This window comes from Balaenoptera borealis (genome assembly GCF_965194805.1).
Source record: "Balaenoptera borealis genome assembly, chromosome: 12".
Lineage (NCBI taxonomy): Eukaryota > Metazoa > Chordata > Mammalia > Artiodactyla > Balaenopteridae > Balaenoptera > Balaenoptera borealis.
In genome coordinates, this window is record NC_138869.1 from 87,692,753 (window position 1) to 87,713,109 (window position 20,357).

A 20,357-nucleotide genomic window follows, 5' to 3' on the forward strand; every position below is an offset into this window, starting at 1 on the left:
TAGAGGTTAGACTATGAAATTACACATGATGAAAATACAAATAGGTTTAAATAAAGATAATTTTTATTTTATGAGATCAGTCAGGAATAGGTTTTTAAATGAAGTTAGGAAAGCTGGTGCATAGCTTCCTGCTGATGCTGATAACAGGGAGGACAGCACTGTGTTATTCTGCATCATGTCCTTTGTTGATGCAACCCAAGCTGGAATGCAATACTTGAGAGGATGGATGTTCAGTCTGATTCAGCATGGTGTTTCTTATGTCTAAAGTGTTCCTGATGCTGTTCAATCTGGATAACTGGCAGAACTTTCAACCACTCCCTTCTTCTCAAGATGGATTCTGATGTTCACCTTGCTCATGAATGGCCTGGAATTCTGGATATTCCCATTTAAGCTGTCTTTTTCATAGTCTGGAAAGGAATAGTTGGTGGCTCCTGTGTCTCTTGATGAGGAAATTCGGAATGCACTCCCATTCCACAGGCACTGGCTACAGCCTGGAAACAAGATATGGTTGGGGTGTGAAAGACTCAATGAATGAACCAGAGTTAATACCTTAGAAAGACATCTTAGGGAACAGTTCTCAGGGCGTACAATAGACAAAGAATGTGCACAGTCTTATTCCATCCTCAAGAGGAAGTAGAAACACGGAGACTAATATATCTAGTCAGGGTGAATAGAGACTGAAGCTTTGCAACCTTGCTCCCACAGTCGTGTTGTCCTCCTCTTTTACTGTCAGGAGACTGTTCTGTTCCCTTTGATATTTAATAGCCAAGGCTGCAGCCAATATGGCCTATGACAGTTTGAGTAAACTCTTACTCCAGGGGTTGGGGGTATATGGCAGTCTCTGCTTCAAGGGGATTGTCCTTGGGGCTGATTTGTCGGGGTCATTCCTAAGGCAAAATAAATCATTACTAACGTAGAGAAATGCCAAAGGTTACTGAAATCTTTAACTGAGGTTAAAGAAGTCTAGTCATCTTGAAACTCATTGAATGAACCACTAAAATATTAATTCAAAAGGAAAACTGACAATGCTGGTGAATTTTGTCACATGTGACAGAAAGCACAAACTTGGCAAGACAAACAATACAATTTATAATTTGGAAACAATGTGAAGCTTGGCCACAAAGGGATGAAATCAAAACTACCAAACCGAGCACGCTGGTGTTTTCCACTAGAAATAAATCTACAGATAAGACTTCTGATCATGATTAGTAAATGATCAAATGGTGTGCAGACGTTCACTAGCAACATAAACAGACAGGTGTGTGGGTGTGCATGTGTGTGGTGTGGTGTGAGGGGGGGCGATCTAAGTCGCAGCCCCTTCCTGTAGCTGCCGCCTTCACCTCTGGAATCCTGTTCCTGAATCTCAACAGCAGCCCTGAGGGAAGTTAAACCCTGGGCAACAGCCCCCGGGCCACACAAGCCCGAATGCCTGCTAACCAGGCGGGTGGTAGTCTTCGTGGTAGTCTCTCGGGGCCTCCAGGGCAAAGTCGCCGCCTAGCCTACCAGGTCCCTGCTGCCGCCTTGATTTTGAAACGTATGGTCAATTAGTGTTCTAAAAGGGTGATATACAAACCCCTTGCCCCTAACTTTAAAATTGTGTTGCTGTGCCGCGCGCCTTGCGGGATCTTGGTTCCCGGACCAGGGATTGAATCCCGGCCCCCCCGCAGTGAAAGCGCCAAGTCCTAACCACTGGGCCACCAGGGAATTCCCCAGTACTGTCTTCTCTAATTTTATATCCCGTTGTCATACTGTCAGTGACATAGTCAAGGTTAAGGTTAAGAACTAGGGCACTGGAATAGTATGTGTGTTTATATCCCGTTTCTACCATTTACTATGTGTTCTTGTGCCAGACACTTTACAGCTCAGTTTTCTCAACTATAAAATGGGAAATAAAATAAAATAAAATGGTAAAAATAACAGCACTTGTACAATCATGAGACAGGTTTTATCAGCACAGCGCCTGTAAAAAGAAACTATGGGTTCAACATTACCTTAAAACAAATATTGGGTTATTTAGATACTATCAGGACATTTCTAGTTCAAGGGCATTGAAAAATAAATGCTAAGACTTTTTTTATAAAGCCTCTTAGTGGAAAATTTTGTTCATTAGATTATACTTCTCATATGGAAGTTCTGTTTCTAGCCAGAGAGTTTTCATATAAAAGCATTATATACTATAGAATATTTAGGCCTTAAATATGTTTTTATTTCTCGTATTAGTTCAAATGTGCTTCATCTAAAAGGTAAAACAAGTAGAGCAGGATTCACCTTTATATACTGAAATCATTGGTAGAGTTCCAACTTGTTGCAGATTCCTCTCCACTCTTCTCTCAGATACCTACCCTTTCTACACTCTCCTCTAGGTCTTTTCTGGAGAGAATAGCAGCCAGCAGCAATGAAATAAAGTTTCAGGACCTATATTTTTAGTACAAATTCCTTCAGCCCTCTTCCACAATTGTCAGTAGCCAGAGAACCCTATTTCTGTCAAGAGAGCTCCCCAGAACTACACTCTCTATCCACCTACCCCAGGAAGGTGCCAAAAACCCCACAGCATACGTGGCAGTAAAATCCCAGTTATACTACTGTGTATCTCCTCCAAATTCTAAGGTTTAGTTCAATTTGAACACCTTTCCTTACCTCTAACCCTAGCTCTTGCCTAATTTGCTTCTATTCTCCTCCTGTCTTATTTGAATCTCTGGATTATGGCCTCTTGCTTTAAATGCTCTTCCGGTTGTTCACTTCCTGGCATGACCTCTGGACACAGATTTTGGCTTACATATTGGAATGCCACCACTGTATATGTCCTCTTGTTTGACACGACTGTCTAATTTAGTTGTGCTATGTCTTCATTCTTTAAAGGAATCTTCCAAAAGAACTGTTCTGCAGTACCTTGCTCAAGCTATTCCACTCCTGGGCTTAGCCTACCTCCTCCTGTGGAGAATCATTAACTAGAGTTGATGATCAGTCTCTTTACCTGAATCTTCTTCCCCCCACACTGTAATCATGGTTATTTCCCAAGAGCATCCTCTTTTTCTATTTTCATTGCCATAGACTAACCCATTTATTAGCCTCCCCCAAATTCTGCTATTTTGGTTTGATTTTAGTGGTCAACAGAAGAGGTACATCCACTGTCTCACAGAAAGCAGACACATAGAGGTGAAGATTATATGCAGAACAGAAAAATGAGAATGAGAGGGAGAACACCGTCTCACAGAAAGCAGACACATACAGGTGAAGATCATATGCAGAACAGAAAACTGAGAATGAGAGAGAGAATAAAGAGACACTGGTCTTACAGTCATTCATCTCACCAAGTATTTATTTTTTATTCAATGTTTTTCACGTTTTGCTATTTCCTTATGAATTTAAGTTCTTTACATTAATAGGTTTTCCCTCTTGTGAATTCTCTGATGTTGACTAAGGTGTGAGCTCTGACTGAAGGCTCTCCCACACTCACTGCATTCATAGGGTTTCTCTCCAGTGTGGATTCTCAGGTGTCGAATAAGGTGTGAGCTCACTCTGAAGGTTTTCCCACATTCACTACATTCATAGGGTTTCTCTCTGGTGTGAATTCTCTGATGCAGGATAAGATGTGAGTTCAGGCTGAATGCTCTCCCACATTCTTTGCATTCAAAGGGTCTTTCCCCAGTGTGAATCCTCTGGTGTCTAATAAGATCTGAGCTCCCCCCAAAGCCTTTCCCACACTCATTACATTCATAAGGTCTCTCTCCAGTGTGGATTCTCTGATGCCTAATAAGCTTTGAGCTGTGTCTGAAAGCTTTCCCACATTCATTACACTGATGGGTTTTCTCTCCACTGAAAATTGCTGCATGTTTAATAAGGTTTGGGCTCTTGAGAGATTTTCCATATTGGTGAATTTTTTCTCCAGCATAAATTCTTTGATGCTTAATAAAATCTGAATTCCATTTGAAACTTTGGTCATAGGTACTGTGTTTACAAGATTTCTGGTGTGAAAATTCATTTGAGTTCAGATTTAGGCTTCTCTCACAACAATCATGGCTTATTATTTCACCTGTAAGTGTATTTTTGTGGGTGAGGATTTTACTAAAACCTCCATCCTGAGCAGATGATGGTTTCTGAGACTCCCCTGATTCTTTTTCCTGTTGTCTCTTTATCCTGCCTGTAGACTTACAGATGTCTTGAGGCTCAGCAGATCCTTCTGCTACAAATCCTGAAATTCTTCCTGATATAATTCTCTGCGATTCCATTCTCTCATAAATTTCCAGCTTTGGCATGGATCCACTGTTTTCACTCTCATTATCTAAAATAATGATGAAAAAATAAAGGGGTAAATACCTGTTTGCTGAGCTGATAGAAAATAAAACTTTGAGGTACACGCAAGATGGTTACCTATTGGTACTTCATTTGGCCACTCTAAAAATGTGTGGCCTTTGGAATGAGAGGACTGATGGATGAGGATACAAAAGAAAGAAAAATTGGTAAAAGCAAGTAATTTATGCAGTGGTTGGCAGAGAGAGGAAACAGACATCCGAGGATGAGCAGATACAACAGAAAAGATTAGGAAGAGGATCACCACCAGCAAGAATGGGGGTGGGGAACAAAGTAAGGAGAAAGAACCATGCAATGTGACTGAGAGGGCTCTTGAGGAGCTTTGGGTCTATGATATTTCTAGTGTTAGGCTTAGAGGATGAAAGGGAGGCACCATCTCAAAGAAAGCAGATGAGGACATAGATGCATTGAGAAAAGTAAAGTTATAATGACTCTGAGGTATGTATGTGGTGGGAAAAACCTCCATCCATCTATCCATCCAATCCACCCTTCCATTTCTTCTTCATCATTCATGGATAATCAAATTCTGTCATTTCTGCTAAATGTCCCCTATATACCTCCCTTTCTTTACATTTCTGTTACTATAGAACCTCACCGCTTCCTGTTTAGATAACTGTAACAGCCTCCTTGTTGTTCTGACTCTGAGCTATTCTTCTTCCCAGTCATCCTAAATACCCTTACCAGACTAATTGTCATTAAACCCTGTCATCCTGGGACTTCCCTAGTGGTGCAGTGGTTAAGAATCCACCTGTCAATGCAGGGGACATGGGTTCCAGCCCTGGTCCTGGAAGATCCCACGTGCCGCAGAGCAACTAAGCCCGTGCACCACAACTACTGAGCCTGTGCTCTAGAGTCCACGAGCCACAACTACTGAGCCCATGTGCCACAGCTACTGAAGCCCACGCACCTAGAGCCCACGCTCCGCAACACGAGAAGACACCGCAATGAGAAGCCTGTGCACCGCAACGAAGAGTAGCACCAGCTCGCTGCAACTAGAGAAAGCCCGCGTGCAGCAACAAACACCCAATGCAGCCAAAAATAAAACAACACCAACAACAACAACAACAACAACAAAAACCCTGTCATCCTCTTACACCCTACTCAGAAACCCTTAATCTCTTCTACAACACACCTGAGCTCTTCAGACTGTTTTCCAGGACTATGATCTAGTCCTCAAAATTCCTACCTTCTAGCTCATCAACCATATACTGTGCTCATGACTCTATATTATGCTGGAATCAAGCAGCCCCTCTTTGTTATAGGGTGTCCTTTGTCTAGAATAAGCTAGGCAGTAAAGGGGGTTAGGCAGTGCTGGTCTTAGGGTGGGAAAATTTACAATTTTAGGTGGGGTGAATGGAAATGTGTCCAGAGAAAACTTGAAAGCAGAATTTGGGTAATTAAAAAAAATTACTGTAATTTACTCTTGGGTTTATTTTTGGGACCATATACACCTAAAGTGATATTGAGTCCATGAACTTTTTAAACAATGAGTTTTCGAATAGCAATGAGGATTCTATGGAGGTAGTCAGTGCAAGTATGCCCAACTTTCTACAAAAACATAAAAGAGTTTTGTAAAACCAAGATTAAAATTAAAAAAAGGCAACAATATGGATCTTGTTCTACATATCTGTGAATTATATTCTATTTCTGAGTATATCATCACATATTTGCCTCTCTTTTTCTCTATCATTGTATGTGCTTCTCTATGAACATGTTTTGTTTCTGTGTATGTGTTTCTTTCCCTTTTGCTTCTTTTCTCATTCTCTGACATCTCAACTCATTCATTTTCTTTCCTTTAACTTGCTCATAACATGAAAACATCTCATGTTTTGGAAATATTATGGATAAAGAACACATGAAAAAAAGGAGACATTTTGGATAAGAAACAAAGTTTTCTCCTCTTTTTCTGGTTGGCCAATGACACACAAGAAAAAAGTTCTCTATTTCTCATTAAGTAATAAAGGAAAGGACCATCTACAGTTACAAAGACTAATATGAGAAGGGAGGTTCACTGTCCCAGTTCTTCAGGGACGCTCACCACAGACAGTATTGTCCCTTACCATGGTCCAGTAGGAGTTGGGGTTCTGAAGAACCATGAAGGACCTTGGTGTTCACTGGCTGGAACTGGACACTAAGTGGTGGTCCAGGAGGTGCCACTTTTCTCCTGAATAGTTCTTGTCCATGTCCACAGACTGGAATCTGAGAAAAACAAAGTACATTTGAGTTTATGAGAGAATCCCTGTTGGAATTAAACATCTTCCAAAACCAAAGAGAACCTCCTGTAGTATTGGGGTGGCCAAAAAGTTCGTTCGGATTGAACAAACTTTTTGGCCAACTCAATAATATAAAACTGGGGAAGGAAGAACTAAGTCTGACTCAATTATAAAAGGTAGTATGGTACCAAACAGAGAGGGAAGGAGACATAACTGCATACTGAACTAAGAGTTCCTACAAAGCTTACTAGATATCAATCTCAGGCCGTTTTCTCCCTTTGTGGGACTCCACCCGTCCTGGAGGTCTTAGATCTCCCATCCCCTTTGTACCTGGAGTACTGCTTCATCAGTGCCTCTCTCTAAATCTTCCAGTATGGTCACTGCCTCCTCTCCAGTCTCTGGGTAATGTTCATGCACCCAAGCCTGTAGATCCCCTGGTAGGATGGTCAGGAACTGCTCTAGCACCAGTAGCTCCAGGATCTGCTCCTTGGTGTGGGTTTCTGGCTTCAGCCACTGACAGCAGAGCTCTCGCAGCCGGCTCAGTGCCTCGCGGGGTCCTGGGGAATCCTGGTAGCAGAACTGCCTGAACAGCTGCCGGCAGAGCTCCTGCCTGAGGGGATCACTTCTCTGTAAGCAAGTGTCCTGCTTCCAGACAAAATCTTCCTCTTCAATCTTCACTATCAGAAGTCCTTCATGCTCTTGAAGGTTCTGAGCTGCAGCTTTCTTTGATTCTGTTGTCATCTTGAGATAAAATGTATGATCAGAATCCCACTTCTGCTCTGTGAAAGGCCTTTTTTAGTTTAAAGAGCTCTCCTCAGGGATAAAGAAAATTGTTATTACTGTCTAGGAAGACAAAATATCACATCATAGAAATAGTTATTCTTCATTATACACTTAAAAGCACTGAAATACCTGTTTTGTGGAATACAACTGTTGCATAATTTCTACCTAAAAGCAGCTTAAAATTTTATTTTAAAAATAAGATAATTTAAATTACAAATATTAAATATAAGACAATATAAATATAAGGCAATATTAAATGTTAACTTGTCACATGCAATTAAATTATTTATTAGTCATAAAGAAAATAACCATCAAAAGAGAAAAATGACAGAAGTGCTTCATAAAGTTGGAGATGGAAAAGAGCACAGTAGGTTACAATGGTCAGGAGAAGCTTAATTAAAAAACTAACTTCTGATGAATGGATAGGATTTGACTAGGATGTGGGAGAAAGAAATAGGAAATTACAAGCTTGAACAACTGGTTAATGGTAGGAACACAGAAGTGGGAAAGCAAAATGTCAGTAGGTTTGTATAAGGAGATTATAGAGACAAAGGCCCTATTGAAGAAAGCTTCAAATGTCAAGTTCATGAATTCAGAGTTTATCTTTTAGGCACTGGGGAGCCAACAAAAGCTTCTGAGCAGAATGGCCTGACAAATACTGTTTGTGGAGATATATTGTTTATTTCTAGGATGGACCACAATATGAAAAGATAGAAACATAAAGAGGCTACTATACTCATAAAAGTGTGTGGGAAATACAAGCTTAGAATGTTATAATTATCTATTCAGAATGTGGAACTAGGATTACTTATACATCTCTTAAATAATAAAATAGGGCAACTTTTCTTGACAGCCAGAGGTTAACAATTTCAGTCAGTGTAACTAGCTTCTTCCCTAAAAGTCTCAGGTAGGTTTCCTTTTGTCCCAACAATTCCTTCTCTGCCTTTCTGGTTTCATGGCTCTGTCTATGTCCTGGACATTGAGGCCTATCATATCACCAGTAAATTATAATAAACCAGTACCAAGACTTGATTATCGGTATTTTGTTAGTCTTTTTGTTAGATATGAGTTCCTCAAGTCTTATCAGCACTTTGGAATGGTCATTCTGGTGTCTGAACTGAAAAACTGAATAAAGGAATTTAGAGGTGAAGCCCCAGAGTACAATAGCAAAATACAAGTACCAATCTTTCATGTCCTTCTACTCAACATTTCACCAAGCTGACTATTGATTCTTGCACAGACATGGACGTTATTAAGAATCTTAACACAGCAAAGCATTGGGCTAGAAGTTATATGGCAGTGGTTTCCAAGAAAGTCTGAATTCAGAGCTGAGCTCACTGCCTAACTGTCATGTGGGAACTTTGTTAGAAACAGATTCCTTGGCCCTGCCCCTGGAGATGCTGACCTGGTTAGTATGGGGTATGCCTAGATATTCTCTATTCTGATGTACAGATATAAGGAATTTAAAAAATAGTATTTGAGTTTGCAAGGAGTTTGCAAAATAGTTGGAAAGAAATGACATAAAACACACATGGATACAAAACATTTAAATAACAAAACAAGTTTCATGTGACACACATTGAAAATGTTTGATAAATGTTGAAAGCCGAAGTACTAAACAAATTGCATGGTAGAGACACTGAATATCTTAATAGCTCTGAGGTAAGGAAAGAATGTGTGTGTATGTGTGCAAATATTTCCTACAGGTGGTGGGGCTTAAACTGGACAATAAAGGATGAGAAAGATCCAGAAAGGCAAAAGGGAAGGGAGAGCAAAGAGTTGAGGAAGTGAGAAAGAACAGCAGATTGATAGTGAGACCAGCCTGCAGGGTGTAATTGGAGTGACTAAGAATTGCACTACCTCTGATAAGGAATTCACCAACTCTACTCTGAGTTCCTACAGCTCCTAACACATAACATCTGTGGATACAACACATATCAACCTGTATTATTTTTAGTTGTTTGGCTGGTTTTTTTTTCTTTTTTTTTTTTTTTCATCAATTGACTGGAGCTCCATGAGGTTAAAGACCATGCATTATTCATATTTATTCTTAAGTTCCCACATTTGTTGATTTATTGGATAAAAATGTAAATTAGGAAATTTGAGTTTCCTAATTGCTTTGTGTTTTGGATATTCTGTATTTTAGATGATGAGACATCCACTTAGAAAAACATTTCCAACAGATATTAAGAGATTTTAATGGAAAGGAGTTAGGAATGGAAATACAAATTTAGATAAGATCCATGGAAAGGGCAGTTAAAGATAAATATTGAGGATAATTCTCCAAAAGTATGAAATGAAGATCACAGGCTCAGATTGAACCTTGGAAAACAGAGTTTGAGGGGGTGAAAGTACGAACAAAATTTAGCAATGATAGAGGAGGAAAATGGGGGGTTAGAGCTATGGTATATATATCAGTCTCAATCCTTCATAGTTTATGGGGACATTCTTTTGATATAGAGACCTAAGTTCACTTCTTGTTAAGTTTTCTAGACGTGTTAAGTGTTTACCAGGTAGTGTCCTAAATATTTATGGGCATTATCTCATTTAGTGTAGGAAGATGAACAGTAAAGTAGGCCTACAGAATCCACAATTCCTAGCTTAAACTTAAATTATCATGCTAAGCAGCTGATTCTACAACATATATCTCCTCACATAGCTGAAAGTTCTGTCTTCAGATGTTTAATCACTTCTCATCCACTTAAAACAGTCCACAACTCTAGATAAAATCATCTAGTTCTCAAGGATTTGATATATATCCCCTAAAGCTGGGTTTCAAATGTCTTACTAACCTCAAGCTAATATACATTTATTGAGCATCTAGTGCTTTACAATCATTGTGTTGGAGCAGAGTTACAAAAATACCTAAGCAGATATGTAAACGAATGCCATTAGAACAGACAGTAGGGAGTAATTAGTTACGTTGGGAAAGGTGGAAGTTTGGTAAAGTGCAGGCTTCCTGTTGGATGAGTAGGTTCCTGGTGAATGGGTAGGTTCTGGGCGTGTATGTTGGGGTAGGAGGAGGACGGGGGTGGGGGGAGGAGTTTTGTTGGCGGAGGGATGGCAGTTAGGGGAAATCCAGTAGAGGTCACAGAGCAGGGGATTCACAGCTCTCACAGCACCTTGCGTTTCTCAAATTGAGGCACTTTCCAGTCTTACAACTGCCTGATTTGCTGTCTTCTCTCTCATTCTGAACGAGATATTGGTTTCAATACTGGTTTCGCGGCCTCCCCGCTACACAGGAAACACTCACTAAATATTTACTGCGTGAGTAAATTTCATGAGGATGCCGGGCTGTCCCCACTTTTCCTGCGAAAAGGCGGATTACTCCTCCCATGAGAAGCAGAAGTCAGGGCCGGACCGTGGGGCAGTTTTCTTCTGGCAGAACGCAGCCTATCCAAAACAGATGCCACCCTTCCTCGCCTTGCCTGACTGGGTCAGGCCTCTCCTCTTACCAGTGACCCTATAATCTCCGCAAGCAGGAATGCCCGAGGCCCACCCCCCAAACCACGCCCTCTTAGCCCTCAACGATGACGTCACGCGCGGCGGGGGTAACTATGGAAACCCCTATCCTTTCCCGAAATAGGAGGGCGCGAACGCTCTCCCAACGCCAAACCTAGTTCCACCTTTCCTCGGGATTCCTCTGAGGTTCCGGTCCAGAGCGCCACAGGGCTGCTGCAATCCCGAAGGGAACATGATAGGGACTGGGTGTTTAAAGGGGACAAAGGGCCGGACATCTGAGGCCCCAGAGCCGGACTCACCTCTCCCACAGTGCTGGTTCCGATCGGACACTTCCGGTGGAAGGACGGAGCTGCAATACCCACCAAGGCGTCCTTCCACAGAGACTTTTGAGGCTGCGCAGAAGGAGACGGGCCGGCTTTGGACTGCGCTTCCCAGAAGCCTTCGGACCTCCTCAGGAGCTGGGACTCCATTTCCCAGGCGTCTTCGCTACGGTTTTGAAGTCCTCAGACTTTGAAGGAGAAGGCGTCTTTTCTTCTCTTTGTAGTAGTAAGCTTGCCTCTACAGCTCCCATGCGGGCCTCATCCTGGACTTCATCCCATTTCAGTATGGGCCCGTGAACTGGAAGCCCACGCAGCAGGGACGCGGCTCAAACTTCACCTTTGGACTGATGGGAAACTTTTCGCAAATCCTTGGTTTCTCCCCCAACCCGGGTGGACCGCAGATATGCAAAATGGCATTGATCATAACGCCTGGCTTAAGACTTTGCGTTACCCTAAATTGTGAACATTCTTTAATCCATTACCAAATCTATAAGAACTAGAACATTGACAATAACCTAACCTTTACTACAACTCTTTCTCTTGTCTCCCTCCGTATTTTGTGTTCCCTTACTTATTGAAAAGATAGTTCTGTTTGATACATACTCATGGCCAAACAACATAGGCTTTTAATTTTAGTTGTTTTTTGTCTAAAAGGCATCATTTCATAGGTAATCTGAATTTGCTTCTTTTCACTCAATATGTTAAGATATACACATATTGTTGAGTTAAAATTAATTTTCATTACTGTATAGTATTCCATTTGTGAATATATCATTGTGTTCATCCTTTCTCCTAAGATGGGTTGGTAACACCATCATCTCTTTTTGGATTACCGCAGTAAACTCTAAAGTGAGCCCTCTGCTTCTGCCTGTCTCCCCCACAGCCCATTCTCAATGGAGCAGCCAGAGTGATATTGTTTTTGTTTTTTTAAATCAGAATATCATTTTTCCCTCATGTGGAACTTCTACCATCATCTTGTGTTGTATGTTTGCTCTCTCCTCTCTCTCTCTTTTTTTTAAATTTATTTTTGGCTACATTGGGTCTTTGTTGCTTTGCGCAGGCTTTTTCTAGTTGCAGCGAGCGGGGGCTACTCTTTTTGTTGCCGTGCGTGGGCTTCTCATTGCGGTGGCTTCTCTTGTTGCGGAGCCCGGGCTCTAGGCGCGTGGGCTTCAGTAATTGTGGCACGTGGGCTCAGTAATTGTGGCTGGCAGGCTCTAGAGCACAGGCTCAGTAGTTGTGGCACATGGGCTTAGTTGCTCCATACCAGGGCTCGAACTCATGTTCCCTGCAGTGGCAGGCGAATTCTTAACCACTGTGCCACCAGGGAAGCCCTCTCTTCTCTTTTTGTTACTTAGTTTAGATAGTAGTTTCTCAATTTTACTAATCGTTTTTAAAATATACAGCTCTTGGACTTTTTTTTAAAGTTTTATTTTTCTGTTTTCTGATTCACTGATTTCTGCTTTTATCTCAATTTCTGCTGCAGTCCCTCAGTTTATTTATTTTGTTGTCTCTTTTCAACTGGATTCTTAAAGTACATCTATGTTTCATTTAAATGTTTATGGCTAAAAATTTTTCTTTGCACACTGCTGTAGTTGTTCCCAGACTTTATCAGGTGTAGTGTTTTGATTATCACAATTTTTTAGATATTCTCAAATATTTATATTGTCTCTTTGAATCAATAGCTGAGAGAATTAAAAAGATTTCAAATGAAGGAATATGTTTTCTGTTTCTGAATGTCATTAATTTTTAGTTATATTGAATTATATTCAGAGAATGCTTACTTAACTATTTCATTATAGTTGGTGTCACAAGTTGGCTTCCAAGAGAAGCATACTATGAAAGACAGATTAGCAGGCAGGAAGTTTATAGGTAGTGATTTGGAGATTAACACCTGTGAGGGATTGAAGGCCGTAGCATTGGGCAGAAGAAGTTGGGCTGTGATGCAGTCACAACAAAAGTCTCTACTGTTCCCATGGAACAAAGATGGTCCTTTAGAATTGTCCTGATTTGGGTGGAGGGGTAAGGTCTTTATACCACCTCAAGAGACCAGTCCCTTGGATGTAGCTTGCCCTTAGGGAGGGGTCATTACCTTGGACCAAGCTGGTCTTTTTCAGTTGAGGGCAGTTACTGGAGAGGACTGACACTGAGAGCTGTCAGAAAGGGCTACCAGCTGGCAACACTCCCAGCAACTGGGAGAATAAGCCCGTCAGTGTTGAAAGGGGATCTGGGAGGCATAGCATGGTGTTCAGCGCAGGGAAAAATTGAAGATATTCTCTTTCTCAGCCTTTTTTGTACTTAGGGCAAGGGCACATAGTCTGTATTTGACCAATCAGATACAGCCTCACTGCAACTTGGATCAAAGATAGGTGATACAAAAACTAGAAGCAGTGGAAAAATCTCTCTGGTAGTGACAGCAGTGGCAGAAATGGCCAGTTCTTGGGTCAGCAGTGGCAGTAGGCTAGCATAGGCATCTAGTGTCCATGGCATAAAGCATCAGTGGATCAAGCTGTAACATCCAGTGTTTAATGACAGTGATTTGGGTCAACTCATAGGAGGGTTATGTATGTTGTTTTGGCTCTGGTCTGGTTATGAGCCTCTGAGACTGCTTCTCCAACCCTTCCAGCAATTTTATGAACTACTCAATACTCCTTCAGTAAACTTTATTTCTGCTTAATTAAGAAGAATTGATTTCTTCTTTGCAACTAAGATATCTGGTGCATACAAAGATCTTTCAAGAGATAGGGAATTGGGAACTGATTGGTTCATTTTTGCTGTTGCTTCTGTCTTTGCACCTAGTGTTATTTACATTGGTCCTTACATGCTCCAACAAATTTTTCTGATCTCTTTCTCATCAGAGAAGATAAAAACCACAAGGATAATTTGTAGAAGGTCTTCTATTCATAAATAAACAAATAAATACATATTTATAGCAGGATATCTTTTAAAAAACCTCTATCTTTATCTCATTTCTATCTTTGTATCTTTATTTCTCTCTCAGGTATCACATCATATAAAAATGATTGAGCATTTTCAAAAACCAGCTTTGAAGAGATATTTCAGATGGTATGACTTAAAATATGAGACATATGGCATATGGAAAAATGCACTTTGTAGGGCTCTGGGGGACATTGTGGACACGGAAAACAATCTGTTAAATCATATATGATTTCCAAATCAAAAATCACAAGGGCACATGCTTTCTATTGCTGGTGGGGTCTACTTCTCATATAGGCTACTTTATACATATCCCAGAGTAAATAACCACACAGATTTTAAAAATTTAAAATGATAATTAATAGCCTCCCAGGTAATTTTTTGTAGACCACCATGAAGATATATACATATATATATATATACATAGACAACAGATATAAATCCTGCTTTTTACACAAGGGAATAAAGACAGATCATAGGAAATGCATACAATATAGACATAAAACATGAATAAAACATTGGGGTGAGAAGAAATAATCCATCCCTCATTCTCACCAATGCCTAATATGGACCCTTAATTAAGATTAATTTATTCAATACATTTACTCATACATACCATGGTCCTCCTTACCTACACTTCTTCCTCATATATTTTGAATATTTTCATCATTCCTTTGTAAAACTCATCTGTGGTCAAGACCCAGATTAAAGTGTTGTCTTTTCCCTGAAGTTTTACTTGACCTCTTAAGCCTTTACCAATATCTTCTTTTTTCTTACCTCACATTGTAGTTATAGTTTGAACCTTTCATTACATAGCAATTTTATTCTCTGCTGTTTTTCCTGCATGACAATGTGGTTACCTAAACTAAAGAAAATGGAGGAACTCTGTTGGACTATTTTTTTCTTTTTTTAAAAAATTTTTAGAAGATTATTTATTTATTTATTTATTTATTTATTTTTGGCCGTGCCACGAGGCATGTGGGATCTTAGTTCCTGGATCAGGGATGAACCTGGGTCCTCAGCAGTGAGAGCGCAGAGGCCTAACCACTGGACCACTAGGAAATTCCCTGGACTATTTTTTCAATGATTGAATAACGAAACTGAATGGAAGAGAGAGGTATTCTACACACATATAGGCAAAGTGGAGAGAGGCATTGGCACTTTGGGCTCCAGAGAACACAGAGCTCTTGTGAGAACTTTCTGGGAATTGCCAGAAATAATTAAAGCAATTTTCCACAGACCGCAGGGATTGTAATAGTAGATAAAATAACAGCCTGCTGTTTATTACCACTCTTGGGCCTATGGGCTGATATAGTTTCAGGAAACACAGGTGAGAGTTGTATCATATCACTCGGTATTGCTCCTGCCACATAGGGGGCATTCAAAAATGTTAGCTGAAAAAGTGTTCTCTAACATCTGTGGAGACTACGAGATTTCACCATGGACTATCAAGTGGACATAGATGGAGGGGAGGGTGGGCTCTGAGCTTTGCAAGAAGCAGAAAGAAGAAAATTATTAAAAAGTCCCTTCTGGGAGGTTTCTTCTTGCTGTACTTTTCCCCACCTCCACGTCTTGCACCGGCACAACAGAAATCTAGGCGTTTATCATTTGCCATCATTTCTACTTAGAGTCCCCAGGAATTTCTCACATGAGCTCTTTGCCCTCTCCCTGGTGGAGGGAACCCTCTATTTTCTTCCTTTTCTGATCTAAGTTGCTCATCGCTACTGTTCTGCCAGTGCCTGCTTTGACAAAAATGATGCAATGTCATGGCACTGATGCTCTCACAGGTGCTAATGTGACTAATGCTAACGTAGTCCTGAGTTCTCTGGAGTCCAAAGTGCCATTGACTTTCACCACTTTGCACATAAATTGTAGAATGCCTCTCTACCTTGACAGTAGCTGTTTCTAGTGTGTAGATCCTTTACGTCTGCTTAAAGAGAAATCTCCAAGAGAAAATGGCCCCTGTAATCTTTTCTCTTCTTCCATTAAAGTCAGGGATCTTTGGGGGATGGTGGGAATGGCCAGGTGAAGTAGGGTTAGTTCTTGGACCGAGGAGATAAGAAAATTTAGAATTTGAGCTATTGCCACTTCATGCTGTGTGGACTGAATAATAGAGGAAACCTGCCTGCAGAGAGGGAAGAATAAAGTAGATGAAGAAGGTAGAGAGTCATATAGTGATATTCTTCAACTCAGACTCTTTTTCTTTTCTTTTTTTTAAAATTAATTTTTTTTTTTTTTTTTGGCTGTGCTGGGTCTTCGTTTCTGTGTGAGGGCTTTCTCTAGTTGTGGCGAGCGGGGGCCACTCTTCATCGCGGTGCGCGGGCCTCTCACTATCGTGGCCTCTCTTGTTGCGGAGCACAGGCTCCACACGCGCAGGCTCAGTAGCTGTGGCTCACGGGCCCAGTTGCTCCGCGGTATATGGGATCTTCCCAGACCAGGGCTCAAACTCGTGTTCCCTGCATTGGCAGGCAGATTCTCAACCACTGCGCCACCAGGGAAGCCCCAGACTCATTTCTTAATGGCTTTGACAAACTAAAGGGATTTCCCCCTATTTATTTTCCCTTCCACCTTTGCAGCCTTGACCTTCTGGATTCTGCCTAAATTCTGTTCTGAAGACACATGTTACTTCATTTTTGTTCATAGTTTGGGTCAAATTCATACCCATTGGCCTAATTCATACCCATTGGCATTTCAATGGCAGGTACATTTTTTTCCCCTAGTATTCTTTCATTATTCACCCAAGCCTGTTATCCTAAGCTGTTTGTAGGATTCTGTTAAAAAACTAATCTGGTAAAAAAAAAACACAAAACAACAACAACAACAACAACAAAAAACTAATCTGGTGAATTGGGAGATTGAGATGGACATATATACACTACTATGTATAAAATAGATAACTAATGAGAACCTACTCTATAGCACAGGGAACTCTACTTAATGCTCTGTGGTGCCCTAAACGGGAAGGAAATCTGAAAAAGAGTGGATATATGTATATGTATAACTGATTCACTTTGCTGCACAGCAGAAAGTAACACAACGTTGTAAAGTAACTATAGTCCAATAAAAATTAAAAAAAAAAAAGAACTAATCCGAGTATTGAAACATTCATTTACAGAGAAACAAAGGAAATAGTCCAGGAAATAAATACTCCGGAGGGAGCAGAATGAGCTTTTCAATAATCTGTAGGATGGGGCTTCCCTGGTGGCACAGTGGTTGAGAATCCACTTGCCAATGCAGGGGACACGGGTTCGAGCCCTGGTCTGGGAAGATCGCACATGCCGCAGAGCAACTAAGCCCGTGTGCCACAACTACTGAAGCCCCTGCGCCTAGAGCCCATGCTCTGCAACAAGAGAAGCCACCTAAATGAGAAGCCCGTGCGCCATAACAAAGAGTAGCCCCCGCTCGCCACAACCAGAGAAAGCCCGTTCGCAGCAACAAAGACCCAAAGCAGCCAAAAATAAATAAATAAATAAATAAATAAATAAATAAAATCTACAGGAGACATAAAGGAGTTATATCCATGTGAAAATACTTTGGATGCATAATCATAAACATTTATTGATTTTGTCAGTGCACGAGGGTGGTGGCACTGCTGATAACAGTAAAGACATTATCCCTCCCCCTCAATTTTCCATAGGACAAAGTGTTTTCACTCTTGGAAACATGATAAAACAATGAAAAGTACATGAAATCAGCTGAGTAAATTCTAAAGCAGTGTAGAAATTATAAAATTTTCACCAAGATAAAAAAAAAATGTAAAGACAAGACTTACCACTATCAAGTACTCTATACCATGGTAAATGTTTTCATAGTTTGTTAATTCTCATAACAACTCTATAATATAAGGCACATATCCTCATTATATAGACACAGTTTTAGCAGAGCCAGGATCTGAATTAAGATTTCTTGATTTGAAATCTAGCTCACTTTTCATTAAGCCACTATTGCGTCTAGGATATTTCATACCTTCACCGGGCAGGCTCTGATTAATTAATCCATTCATTCATTCCATAAATGGTTATTGGACACCTACTATATGTTAGATAATGCCTGGTGACCTTGAGTAGAACTCAACTGAACTTGTTTTGCTTATCTAAGTAAAGACATGCTTTCTCCTTTTTTCTCAAACCTACTCACTTCCCATTGTACTTACCAGATGCTTATATCAGGAACCTTCTGGGAAGAGACCTTAGCTTCCAAGTCTCCCTCAATGGTGATGGGAAAAGTAAAAAAGAGAGAATGTAGCCTTTCCCCCAGGATGTACAAGGATGAGGGATGGGATGGTTCTTAGGGAGGGTATATCTGACGCAGTGAGAACTGGAGTAACCACAGGACTTCCCTACATTGAAATTTACAGCTTCTTTGTAGCTTCTTGGAACCCAGTCTTGACAAGCTCCCTCAACTTCAGTAACAGTTACTTCATCCCCCTTGTGGGTTTCCCAGTTGCAATCCTGGGGATAAGGTACCTGGCAGACAATTATCTAGGAGATTCAGGGAATTAAAAGATCTGGAAGTTGTTAACAGGCTTCCAGGAAGCCTTCCAGGATGTGTTCCAGGTTGTAACACATCTCTCTCCCAAGAGGCCCTGAAAGAACAAATATCAAACATTACATCAATAACAAATAAACTTTTCTGGCATGGGTTGACTTACTCTCTAAATATAGGATTTATCTTCCCTGCCTTCAGCACTCTGTCAGCAACACCATCCTTGGGCTTACAAATGCTTGATCTATCAATGACGCCTGAGATAAAAGGACCCATTTTGTGGCAAAGGAGGTGAGACAACGGCACATGGTCAGGATTCACTTGTCTTGCCATATATTCCATTCCCGCGAAGCACTCAGCCTAATGTAACAGTGGAATGGCCTCTTAAAGCCTCAGCTAATGTGTGAGCTTGGGGGTAACACCTAGAAGTTTTGGGATGCTGTACTCCAGGGTGTTGTATATACATTGAAAAATGACCAATATATAGTAGTGTGTCCCCACTGCTATAACATACGTGTTCAGATGCCAAAGGGTATGTATCGGTTAGCTTTTTCTATATAACAAGTCACTCGAAACATTAGTGGCTTAAAACAGCAACCAGCCGCATGTCCGCCCGACTCTGGCCCCGCGTCACCGCCACCCCCTACCCTCTCCCTGTGTCCCCTCCGTGTCCCCTCTCTGTGTCCCATCCCTCTTTCCCTTCTCTGACTGCAAAGTGGGCCTCTTCGACTTGTTTCTGAGTCCCAAAGAGGAGGATGAGACGCAGAGTAGGAAGCAATAAAAAATAAAAAGGTTAAAAGAGTAATATCTGCTCATTAAAAATTGGAACAATATGGCATTAGTGAACTGACAAGGCAGAACAGGGAGTCCACACACAGGCTTCTAAACTAGAGAAATAGGCTGTATAGCAAAGGAGAAAGCATAAGCTTTGCAATAATCTGTCCTGAGACAGTTAATTACACAACTGTGGAGAAAAAAAAAGAAAGAAATTGGAGTATTACCTCATGCAATACATAAAAATTAATTTCAGTTGCTTTAAAGATTTAAATGTGTAACATGAAACTGTAAACATTTTAGAAAATCATATGGAAGAATATCTTTATGACTGCAAGATATGAACAAATTTCTTAAGCTTAAAAAAGGCAGATCATAAGGAAAAAACAATGTAGACATAGTAAAACTAGGAACTTTGCCATAAGAATTCATTGTAAAAAATGGACATAAACCACAAGTTGGGAAAGCATATTTGCAACATATATAACTGACAAAGAATTAGAATACAAACTACTTAAGGAACTACTATAAATCAATAGAAAAAAAAAGATGATTCAAAAGAGAAATGTACAAAGACTTGAGGGAATACTTCACCAAAAAACATCCATGTCTCTTAAAAATATGAAAAGATGCTCAACCCATCATTAATCAGGAAAATCCAAATTATAGCCATGATGAGATGCTATTTTACACTCAGTCAGAATGGTAGAATTTTTTAAAGTCTAACAAAATCAAGTTTTGGCAAACATGTTCCAAAAAATCCATCTACTGCTGTGGGGTAACAATCTGGCATTATCTAGTAAAACTGAAGTTGTACATTTCCAAGATACAGACATTCCTTTCGTAGGATTGCATTGGAAGCACTTGTGCACATGTGCTCCAGGGAATAGCTACAAAATGTTCACAGCAGCATTCTATAATGGCAAAAATTCAGAAACCAGCCACATGCCCGAAGGTAGGCAAATGTATAGAGACTGGTCCATTGGTCCTGCACAATCCTGTTCAGCAGTGAAAATAAATGAACTACAACCAGGAGTATATGGTGACTCACTCTCAAAAGACTGTGTTGAGCAGC

At 40.6% G+C, this 20,357-nt stretch overlaps 1 protein-coding gene across 11 annotated transcripts; it reads right to left on the reverse strand.

Annotated features, from left to right (window-relative positions):
• Window positions 1-41: 41 nt before the first annotated feature.
• ZNF165 (zinc finger protein 165) lies at window positions 42-11,342 on the reverse strand. Of its 11 annotated transcripts, XM_082346908.1 has the most exons (5): window positions 11,069-11,342; window positions 6,855-7,265; window positions 6,372-6,510; window positions 4,154-4,282; window positions 42-491 (listed from the first exon to the last, which is right to left on the reverse strand). In XM_082346908.1, exons 1-5 carry the CDS (start codon window positions 11,237-11,239, stop codon window positions 283-285), a joined length of 1,059 nt encoding a protein of 352 aa, XP_082203034.1. In that variant the 5' UTR covers window positions 11,240-11,342; the 3' UTR covers window positions 42-282. The 11 variants fall into 11 exon arrangements, with proteins under 11 accessions (XP_082203034.1, XP_082203035.1, XP_082203033.1 ...); XM_082346909.1 differs by lacking the exon at window positions 4,154-4,282; XM_082346907.1 differs by lacking the exon at window positions 42-491 and having other exon boundaries at window positions 3,302-4,282.
• Window positions 11,343-20,357: the final 9,015 nt, after the last annotated feature.